At 38.7% G+C, this 11,720-nt stretch overlaps 1 protein-coding gene across 1 annotated transcript; it reads right to left on the reverse strand.

Annotated features, from left to right (window-relative positions):
- Positions 1–10,981: 10,981 nt before the first annotated feature.
- Positions 10,982–11,620, reverse strand: LOC145096280 (uncharacterized). Its single transcript, XM_079034031.1, has one exon. The coding sequence runs from the start codon at positions 11,618–11,620 to the stop codon at positions 10,982–10,984; it is 639 nt and encodes a 212-aa protein (XP_078890157.1).
- Positions 11,621–11,720: the final 100 nt, after the last annotated feature.

Genomic DNA, 11,720 nt, shown 5'->3' on the forward strand with positions numbered 1-11,720 from the left:
AAAACCGAAGGCGGAAAAATTTCCAGGGCGGACTCCACGTTGAGTATCAAATCCAATGTACACAGTAAGCAAGTAAACAACCATTATATTACATATTAGAATTTACATCTGTTCAAAAGTAAAGTGTTCCAAGTGATGATACATAGGTATATATATATATATATATATATATATTGACAAAAGTAGAGATGAGTCTTCTATACGCTCCGTCTTCTCCAAAAAGAATCGTTGGGTACCTGTCTAAAATGGACTTGAGAATACAAGCAGTTTAAAAACAGCATAAAGCTGGTGAGTTCATAAGCGGTTTTGTTTTCTGAAATTGTACAAGTTCCTTTCTGTTTTCAGAAAAAGTTTCACACCAAGAAAATCCCATATTTTCTTAAAAGTTGGTTACCAAATCCAAAATGTAATGTAAAAGATGTACACTGAAAACATGATTGTTCTTGTGAATTGTAAAGTTTAGTTATTTAAATTGTTGCACGTTTCTGGTTCCGTACTACTACTGTTACCTCAAGAAAATGCTATATTTTCCTAAATGTACGTGAAGTGTTATCGAATTTGAAAGTAATGTACAAGTATCTACCATACTTAAAGTGTGTGTGTGGAGTCTCCTGAAAGTCTGATTACCTTTAAATGTGCATTAGTTTTAACACACATATAAAACTAATAAATACGTGCAAAGTGTTCATAATCTTGATTGCGAGTCCTTAACCATACTTCAGACTACATATGACTCGAGCCGTGGTCAGTATCTTTTTATGACTTTTGTCACCCTTGAACCTTGCGGTTCGGCTGTAGCTAGCAGCCAGGTGCGGGATAGTCAGTCCCATATAGATCTATACACTCAAGTCACGTTCTCCCTTCTGGAGATTCTGGTTACATGCATAGTTCTCCACTCTCGTGCCAAGGGACATGTTACAAAGGACGTGTCTCCAATCTTTAAGATTACTCTTTACTCTCGCGTCTAGGGAGAGTAGTATCTATGACTGACTAAGTTCTAATGATACCAGTCCTTCACACTCGATCCTAAGGGGTGTTTTATTAAGGACAATACAAATGTTCTATGACTTCTATCAGTAAAAGTGTGAACAATCAATTGTGAAGTATAAAGTATAACACTATATAATTAAGAATTGAAATAGGTTTGAAGAACAATTCTATAAGTTAAATTGTTGGTTAAAATGTATAAAGTATAACACTATATAATTAAGAATTGAAACCATTTAAATGAAATAATGAATTTAAGTACAAGATATTCTTGTACTTTTGCTTGTATTCCCCCCCCCCCCCCTGAAAACATTGAAAAACCATTGAAAAAGGGTAGGGGTATGAACTCACCAGACGAGGAAAGGTGTCGACTAGGATGCTAAACGTCGGATCGAGGCTTGAAAACGTGTGAGGTTCCTATGTAATATGAAATGATACACAAATGTATCTAATTAGTCTTTAAGTCACTAATTAGATAAGCTTTTACACTCCAAGACGTGAAAACACTCTAATTAGGTGTTAGGAGTGGTCCGGGTAGCATCTAAGGGTGTGTAGGGCATAGATAAAGAGTTTACTCTTCAAAAGTAATCCCTTAGGGGAGTTTACGGTCCTATGACCATATTCCCATGAGTTTACGGCCGTAAACTCATGGGTGGTGTGTTCTTAGATGCTAAATGTTCTTAAAATGCACAAAGGAAAGTTCTAGGGTTGATTCTATGGCTTAGGAAGTGATTGGGACTTGAAATGGCCTTGGAAAAGGAGTTAATGGTTTATGAACATGCTCTTGGGGAGTTTACTACCTTAAACACATGAGTTTACTACCTTAAAATCATGTTTTTCCATGAATCATGCGTTTTTGTGGTTGAAGGTTAAGCATACAAGGTTCTAGGTTCAATTCCAAGCCATACAAGGTGTTAAAGGCACTTTAACACCCATTTGAAGAGTTTATGGTCTAAGGAGATGAGTTTATAGTCTAAGAAGTTGAGTTTACGGTCTAACAATGTTCTTGGACTGTAAACTCTAGTTTGTCCTATTTATGTATGTTTTGGTGCATTTCTTGAAGGGTTATAAGGTTCTATGCATTCATGGAGGTTCATTGGAGGTGTTTACGGGCAAACTAACACCCTAAAAGGTTTTTAAGGTCTATGAATGAGGGTTTACGGTCCAAGCATGTTCTTGGACTATAAACTCATGTCCACGCCTCATTTGGTGCGATTTTGGGGTCCTAAGCTCATGCATGCAAGTCTAAAGGTCTTATCTAAGCATTAGAAGTGATTTGGAGGAGTTTTGGGGCTTCAAAACCCTCTCAAGGGGTGTTCACGGTTTTAGGAGGGTCCCTAGACCGTAAACACTTGTTCTTGGGTGTTTTTGGAAGTTTCAAACATGAATTTGCATGTTAAACAAGTTAGGGTAGATTGCTTACCAAATTAAGGCTTGAAAGGAGGCTTTTGGACCAATTTCGAGTTCTAGAGAGAGAGTAGTGAGAGAAAGTTTTTAGAGAGAGAGTAAAAGCCTCAAAATGATGTCACTCAATCCTTTATATAGGGGTTGAGTTTGTGGCCCGGAGGAATTCTACCCGATACTGACGATAAACAGGGCTTTTTGGTCATACCCGATTTAATTGTTTTATAACTTGACGGAATAAATTATTATTTTTCTAAATAATAAGTTGGGGTATTTCCACAAGTTTCTAATACGTTTCGACAACTATTAAGTCATAAACAAACTCAAAGTGACTTAATTTAGAAACAAAACGGAAATAATTTAAGACGACGAATTTTTAACGACGGAACGGGTTATGACGACCGGACGACTTCGGGTTGTCACACTGTAAGACCTAGAATTTGGCGAATTCCTGTCGGTGTCTCTGGTGTCGACAAATTCTCAACGATTTTGATAAATTGGCAGAGTATTTAAGAATTTCCACATCACTAATAGTGTGTCTTAGGAAATTTTTACTCTTCAATTCAAAAACTCGTGTTCAGAGAACTTTGCGAAAAGTATCTCCGAGGGTAATGTTTCCGCGGGTTCCTTCTTACTACGAGGGTAGATAAGTAAGTCGTTACATGGAGAATGACGAACTGATCCAAGTAAGAAAGACGTACCCTACTCATTTTAGCTTATGAATACTATGGGCGTATTGGTCTTATCCGAAGGGTATTACTACGGACTCGAAGTGTCCGCATCGAGTTCGGAAGGTAGTCTTCAGGACATCCTTCCCTAACACTCGAACTGGTGATATTCGGATCTCAGGTCCATTTCTGAAAGTAATTATTTCCTTACGTTTACTCAACCGATTCATCTATGCGAGGCAGAGACAACGATTTCTAATGGAAAATTTGGACGAAGTCCTCGATAGCCGAGGTACATATGATGCAATCTGGCGACCTCTGGAAGAATAAGACCGGAGCTCTCTAGGGTGAGAAGCCTAGTCTTCCAATTCTATTTCTGTGTAGTTCGATAAGTTGTCCGAGCTGTTCTTGTATCTCCGTAGGTGCTTAGACTGTAGGGTGATCTGATTACAGGAGTCATACTGGGTTCTAAGTTTGTTCACATGACGATGCGATTACTCGTAGTCTTGGGCAGTCTCCGTCCTGAAGTTCATATTAGAATTCATACTTGGTTCAACGATCACAATATTGTGTATACGAGTCGTATATAATTAAGATTGAAAAGGTAGTTGAATAATTGATTCTTCTTTAAGCTCATATCTCATCGAGGAAAAAGAATTTAAAGTGGAATCATTAATTCTAAACCTGTAGAACCTTGATTATATATCACCCCTATGTATACATTCTTCAGCGATAAATCAACCATATGGATCTTTGGATTTGAACTTGACATACTGTACGAGTGGTACTTCGGGGATTTCTTTGGAAAAGAAAAGAACTATGAGGTACTCCATGCATGAGTACTTCGGTGTTCTGATATGACGGCTTTGCTGGTCTATGAGTGTTGCCATTTGTTGGTTTCCCGGTTTGGTACTACCATCGGAACTCTCGACTCCTTTGTCAATCTTGCTTTTGTTTCCTGAGTTGATGTGTGTAAGGAAAGTTGTCATAGCAGCTACTACTGCAGCTTGTAATGTAGCGGTGTCGATATGAAGGATAAGGGTTTCGTTGCTCGGCGGATTATTTCCGGATGACGACATGATTCCGTAACACGAAAGATAGGGATTTTGTGAGTGATTCTGGTTGACTCTAGATGTACTTAGATTGTTCAAGTAAAGAGTAGAAGTATCTTCTCGTGAGTTTGACCTACATCCCTATGATGCAGTCCTACTACGGATTAGAAGTATGTTGATGTGTGTAAAATGCACTTGTTTTATCCCTACTTTTATTAATATATTTAGCACACAAAGGCAGTGAACCTGTCTTTTAGTGGTATAGTTTAGTAAATAAGGTATCGAACTTAGGGAACCGAAAATTAAACTAATAACTAATTTTAACTAAAACAAATAATGAAAGTAAAAGGTTTTTCTTCTAGTTTTACTAGACTAGAAACTTAAGCAACACTTAATTAACTAAATAACTAAAGCAAACAACTAATTCACCAAATTTGATAAAGATGTTTCTATTTAGGTTCAACCAATTCACTCCTATGGTTATTTGTATTTATGATAGATTGATTGTTATTGTCTACCAATTATAATGGTTACGTTCATATTCATTACTCCTAGCCCTTAGACAATTAACTAATTTAAGCGGTGATCAAGTGTTTAAACTAATTAATTCCCTAGATTAATAATTTGGATTAAATAAGATTTGCAGTGGTTAATCAATTTAGTAATTCAATTAACCTCTTATTTGATGGTTTCTCAAACAAGCTCACACATTAATCTAATTATTGTCTCATTAATCTTAGTTTCATAATCATTATTCCTAAGCATATAAGTCAGTGTTCACATAGACATATGAGGTTAACAACTAAGAGATGTTCATGCAGCTTAATTGTCTTCCAATTAACAGAAAATAATCGTGAGTAATGCATAAGGTTCTTTAACAAACTTAATTTAATAGATCACCAATAAACAATTAGTCAAAAACTAAGAATTAAACCATAGGAGTTCCTTGGTATTCCCAAAATAGAAACAAAGACGAAATTAGCTCATAGTTGCAGTAAAATAACACATAAAAACAAGTTTAACTAGATTAAACATACTCAAATCCTAAAGCTAAGTGGAATGATTAACCTAGTTGCTTCAATTCTTCAAAAGGTTGAAGATTAGAATTCCTCAGCGTCTTCCAGGGTTCTCAATCACAGAAGGATCTTCAAAAATCGCCAGAAAAGTAGTCCCATCAGATCAAGGCTTGATTTTTATAGATATATCAAAACAGGGGTTACTCGGCGAGTAGCAGACCCAACTCGCCGAGTAGACTCGTTGTTAACCGTCTTAAATCAGGAGTCGTGGCTATCTTCTGGAATATTCTGCTGGACTCGCCGAGTATACTCGTGTAGTCGCCGAGTAGATGGGCTTTTGTTCCTCAATCTTCATTCTTTGGTCTTCAATTGCTTTCCCTTGTTCCCTTTCACTCCCAAGCATGTCTTTTGGACTGAAAACAAAATTTAAACAATATTAAGTACCTTTTGTCCATATTTTTCACATAATTAGTTAAAAATGAATAAAAATGTGTATTAAATAATTAACCAATTATGCACATATCAAAATACCCCACACTTGACTTTTGCTTGCCCCCAAGCAAAACTAAATTTTAAACATATTAAAATCACATATGACAACTCCAATCTAACCCAGCCATTATGCCATGACCACAACGCATGCATTTGTGTCTAAATTTTTTCCTAAGGACCTCCCACACTCCAAATACTCACAATCCTCATACACACTTGCCCACTCATCCCGAACTATGCTCATTTTATGCAACCCTCTGAATCCATCCGCAGAAAACCTCTTACCCTCACGGTGTTTTTATTTGAGCAACCCAAGCATACATAATCTAGAATTACAACGTTTCGATACCACTATGGAGATCTTTTGGAATTCTTCACTTCCTTTGATAATTTGATCTTTGATCTCTTTGAATTCACCACCTTTATTGTTTGATTTTTGGTATCTTCAACTTTTTGAATTTCTTGGAATTTTGATCTTTTGATCTTCACTTTATTTGCTCCAAAATTCTTATACTTTTTCTTGTAATTCTCTCTTTTTTTTACATGTACCTCTCTTTTTTCACTCAAATCCCTACATGCTTAAGCAGGGGCGCTCAATCTCAAACTTTATTGGCTAATGATAACAATTTTCCTGGATACATTTCAAGTTTAGGCTGCTAAACATATTGCATCCCTCGGGCCGAGCGGGGTTGTGTTTTTGTCCCATGATTTCACTGGAATAAGGAAGCCACAAATGCACTAGAACGTATATAGGCTCAACTAAACATTTGGGTTTTCATGCAATTATCAACACAATTCTAACATGGAATCCTAATTTTACTTTTAGCCTAATTTTTTTTTTTAATTTGCCTAAATTAAGATTCAAAGTTTTCTATTTATGTGACATGTGACCAACCACCATGTCGAGGCCACCACTGCTTCGGGAAGTTCTTTATGGCAGTTTTCCAAGAATGCCTCAAAATCTTCCGTCATCATCATGCTCTGATCATAGATCCCCAACCTCCAAGAGAACTCAACAATGCTGCATTGTCGCAGCTCCCCGCCCAAAGAAAAAGACATTATTGTAGGATTGTAGTACTCACTACCACCTCGGAATGAGATGGTAGCGAAAAATTCCCAGCACAACTCAATATACACGGACTCTTGAATTTTGAACAATTGTAACCACCCATCACACGTGATGGTGGTGTACCCCAAACTGCATTCTTTCACCAAATAAGGTGTAAGCTTCTCCTCCAACCCTACATTGCCCAGCCAACCCCAATCAACCGCGTTTGGTAGATGAATTTCCTTCTGCTTGAGGGCCTCCAATCTGTTTCTAGCCCTTGTTTGGGATGACTTAGAAGTTATGTGTTGAAAAGAAAGCCATGGAATATCACTTTGGCTTCCCCCACGCAAACACTGCCCCCTTCTGGCCATGGTTCCTGCATACAAACACCAAAAGACACACCAACAAACAATACCCAGTAATTAAAAACAAAGAAATTGGGTCTGAATAGTCATCTACTCGTCGAGTACACGACCTACTCAGCGAGTAGGATGAACATCGGGACTGTATAATCTCGGACGTGTGTATAGTGTCCAAAAGTCCAAATTTTCCACAGGGGTTTGTTGTAATGACCTATCTAACCATAAATCATAAAGAAAATCATCCTAATATTACCTAATTCATGGCTAATTCGAAACCCTAGAATTTGAGGAAACCCCCAAATCCGAAATCAAGCAAAATTGGGGCAAATCTACGATAAAGATCGAACCTTTAACGAATTTATAGTGTAAAGATGTTACCTTTTTGGTTGAATGACGAGAATCGAGTAGAAAATCGGAGAGATTGGACGAAATCGCGAAAATCGCCTGGGTTGCTCGAGGATTTGTTGTGCACGGAAAGTATGAAGTGAAATGGGTAAAAACCCTCTTTTTTACAGACCTATATTTCACCCGTGTAAATAGGCTACTCGCCGAGTAGAAAGGACCTACTCGCCGAGTACATATGCAGTTACGCGTTTTTTCGGGTTACTCGGGCAGGTCCTCGCCGAGTATACGGTCCTACTCGGCGAGTAAACCTTACAGATTGAAAAACATTTGTGACAATTTTAAAGAATTTATGTATTTTCTCATTTTTTAAACCATCCACCCCACACTTTAGGCATTGCTTGTCCTCAAGCAGTTGTGTTCTCAAAAATAGATGTAGAAAGAAAAAAAATAATGAAAATAAAGAAAAGGAAAGAAAATGCAAACTTGAAACTCGGGTTGCCTCTCGAGAAGCGCTTCTTTTTAGGGAGTCATTAGTTGGACTCCTCCCCTTCTACGTGGTTGCAATCCCTTCCAACAACAGCAACTCTTCCATTCCTTCATTTCGGGGGACTCCTTCTTCATATTTTTTAACCCTATGACCATTGACCTTGAAAGGCATGCCATCTCTTGATAATAGCTCTGTAGCACCATGTGGAAACACCTTCTTCACTAGAAAAGGACCATCCCACCTTGACTTGAGTTTTCCCGAGAAAAGCTTTAGTCTTGAGTTGAAGAGCAACACTTTTTGGCCTTCATGAATGTCTTTATCTTTAATACTTTTGTCATGCCACATCTTGGTCTTCTCTTTATAAAGCCATGAACTAGAGTATGCATCATTCCTCAGTGCCTCAAGAGCATTCATTTGCATTAACCGGTTTCTCTTTAGTTCATCCATGTTGAAGGTACAACTCTTTAAAGCCCAAAACGCCTTATGTTCTAGCTCCACCGGTAAATGGCATTGTTTTGCATAAACTAATCTATATGGTGTGGTACCAATAGGTGTTTTGAAAGTTGTACGAAAGGCCCAAAGTGCATCATCTAGCTTATCCGACCATTCCTTGCGATTGCTCCCCACCGATTTCTGTAAAATTCGCTTTAAGGCTCGATTTGTCACTTCAGTTTGTCCACTAGTTTGTGGATGGTATGATGTGGAAAACTTATGGGTAACCCCATATTTCTTTAACACCTTTTCCAATTGATCATTGGCAAAATGTGTGCCTCGGTCACTTATAAGGGCTTTCGGGACTCCAAATCGTGAAAATAGTTTCTTTAAAAACCGTACTACCACCCGTCCATCATTCGTTGGTAATGCTTGTGCTTCCGCCCATTTGGATACGTAATCCACCACCACTAGTATGTATTTGTTTCCTTTAGACATGGGAAATGGTCCCATGAAGTCAATTCCCCACACATCGAACACCTCGCATACTTGGATACTATGTTGTGGCATTTCATTTCGAGATGAAATGTTTCCCACCCTTTGACAACCATCACATTCTTTGACAAATTGGGTTGCATCTTTAAAAATTGTGGGCCAATAAAACCCAATGTCAAAGATCTTCTTCCCCGTGTAGTGTGCTCCATGATGTCCACCCGTGGGCCCGCTATGACAAAGCTCTAGTATTTTCCGGCTTTCCTTCCCGAATACGCATCTTCGTATGATTCCATCCGCACAGCTTCGGAAGAGGTATGGCTCATCCCAAAAGTAATATTTTAATTCAACAAATAATTTCTTCTTTTGTTGACTGCTAAAGTCTTTTAGGATGTATTTTGTAGCTAAATAATTAGTTATGCCCGCGAACCATGGCTCTTCTCCCATTGTCACCATAATGTACTCGTCCGGGAAGTCGTCTCCAACTTTATCTTCTTCGAATTGCGGGTTCTCAAGCCTTGACAAGTGGTCAGCTGTTACATTCTCCATTCCCTTCTTGTCTCGTATCTCTATGTCAAATTCTTGAAGAAGTAGCACCCATCGTATCAGTCTTGGCTTGGCATCCTGTTTGGAAAACAAATACTTGATAGCCGAGTGGTCAATAAAAACAGTAGTTTTAGATAAAACTAAATAAGGGCGGAATTTGTCAAAGGCATACACCACAGCTAATAATTCTTTTTCAGTGGTGGTGTAATTTTCTTGGGCTGGGTTTAGAGTCTTGCTAGCATAATATATGGGTTGAAAGTGCTTATCAACCCTTTGACCAAGGACAGCTCCTAATGCATAGTCACTAGAATCACACATAATCTCGAAAGGTAAGTTCCAATTTGGTGCAATAATGATCGGGGCATTAGTTAGTTTTTCTTTTAAAAATTCAAATGCCTCTAAACACTCTTTAGTGAAATTAAATGGTGCATCTTTTAGTAGTAATTGTGTTAGAGGTCTAGTTATTTTGGAAAAATCTTTTATGAAATGCCGGTAAAAACCCGCGTGTCCTAGAAAACTCCTAATGCCCTTCACATTAGTTGGTGGGGGTAATTTGGCAATAGTGTCTATCTTTGCCCTATCCCCTTCAATCCCTATTTTGGAAATCTTGTGGCCCAACACTATACCCTCCTTGACCATAAAATGGCATTTCTCCCAATTGAGTACCAAGTCGGTTTTTTCACACCTAGCAAGCATTAAATCAAGATTAGTGAGACAATCATGGAAAGATGATCCACAAACGGAAAAATCGTCCATAAAAACTTCCATGAATTTTTCCACCATATCATGGAATATAGCTGTCATACACCTTTGAAAAGTCGCGGGTGCATTGCATAACCCAAAAGGAATGCGTCTATAAGCAAAAGTCTCACATGGGCAAGTGAATGTGGTCTTTTCTTGGTCCATTGGGTCTATGTGTATTTGAAAATACCCCGAAAATCCATCTAGAAAGCAGTAGTAGCTATGGCCCGATAATCTTTCTAACATTTTATCAATAAAAGGTAAGGGAAAATGGTCTTTACGAGTGGCATCATTTAGCTTTCGATAATTGATGCACACTCTCCAACCGGTTACCGTTCGTGTCGGAATTAGCTCATTCTTTTCGTTGGTTATGACCGTCATCCCTCCTTTCTTGGGAACCACTTGGACCGGACTCACCCATGGACTGTCGGAAATGGAATATATGATTCCCGCATCTAAGAGTTTGACCACTTCCTTCTTGACTACTTCTTGCATATTCGGGTTTAGTCTTCTTTGGTGTTGTACAACTGGCTTTGCTCCTTCTTCCAGATTGATCTTGTGGGAGCAATAGGATGGACTTATTCCCTTGATGTCGGTGATGCTCCATGCTATGGCTTGTTTCTGCTTCTTCAACACTTGCACGAGCTCTTCTTTTTCATAGTTGGTCAGGTCAGAGGTTATAATTACTGGCTTTTGGTTGCCTTCTTCGAGAAAATCATACTCCAAATGATCTGGTAAAGTTTTAAGCTCCGATTTTTGGTTCTGACTGTTGGACTTGCCGAGTGCAGGTAGGGTACTCGGCGAGTTTGTGGCTGTATTCAGGACTTCTGCCTTTCCTTCAGAGGTACTCAGCGAGTAGATCGGTTCTACTCGGCGAGTAGGACTGTCAGTGTTCTTCACCAATTCTTCCTAGTCGGCTTCTTCCAGCAGTCTTTCAATTCCCATCAAGTCTTTTTCTGGATCAAATTCTTCATCCTGAGTTGTGAACTTGATGGAATCTTTAGTTATGCATTCCTCCAATAATTCGTCTAACATATCGATTGAGAATGTTGTGTCGTCACTGTTCCTTGAATACTTCATAGCTTGGTCCACCCCAAATGTGACAGAATCTTCTCCTACCCTCAAGGTGAGTTTTGAGTCCCTCATGTCTACTATAGCACTTGTCGTGTTGAGGAAAGGTCTTCCAAGGATGATTGGCACTTGTGGATCCGCCTCCATGTCTAGAATGATAAAATCAGCGGGAAAGATGAATCTGTCCACCTTGACTAGTATGTCTTCGCATATGCCTCTTGGGAAGGTGATTGTTTTGTTTGCCAAGTGTATTGCCATGCGAATTGGCCTTGGTTCCGGGAGATCCAGCTTCTTAAAGAACGAATATGGCATTAGATTCACACTTGCTCCCGAATCAGCTAAGGCATGAATGGTGGTCAAGTTGCCAAATTGGCAAGGTAGAGTCAAACTCCCCGGATCACCTTTCTTCTTTGGTAGCTTATTTAGCATAGCAGCTAAGTAGTTTTCATTGAGTACTACATTCTTCACTTCTTCCATCTTCCTTCTATTAGTGAGATGTTCCTTAAGGAACTTTGCATACTTGGGCATTTGCATGACGGCTTCAATGAAGGGTATGTTGATTTGAAGAGTCTTGATA

This window comes from Lactuca serriola, chromosome 3 (genome assembly GCF_051521515.1).
Source record: "Lactuca serriola cultivar US96UC23 chromosome 3, Lser_US96UC23_V15, whole genome shotgun sequence".
NCBI classification, from domain to species: domain Eukaryota; kingdom Viridiplantae; phylum Streptophyta; class Magnoliopsida; order Asterales; family Asteraceae; genus Lactuca; species Lactuca serriola.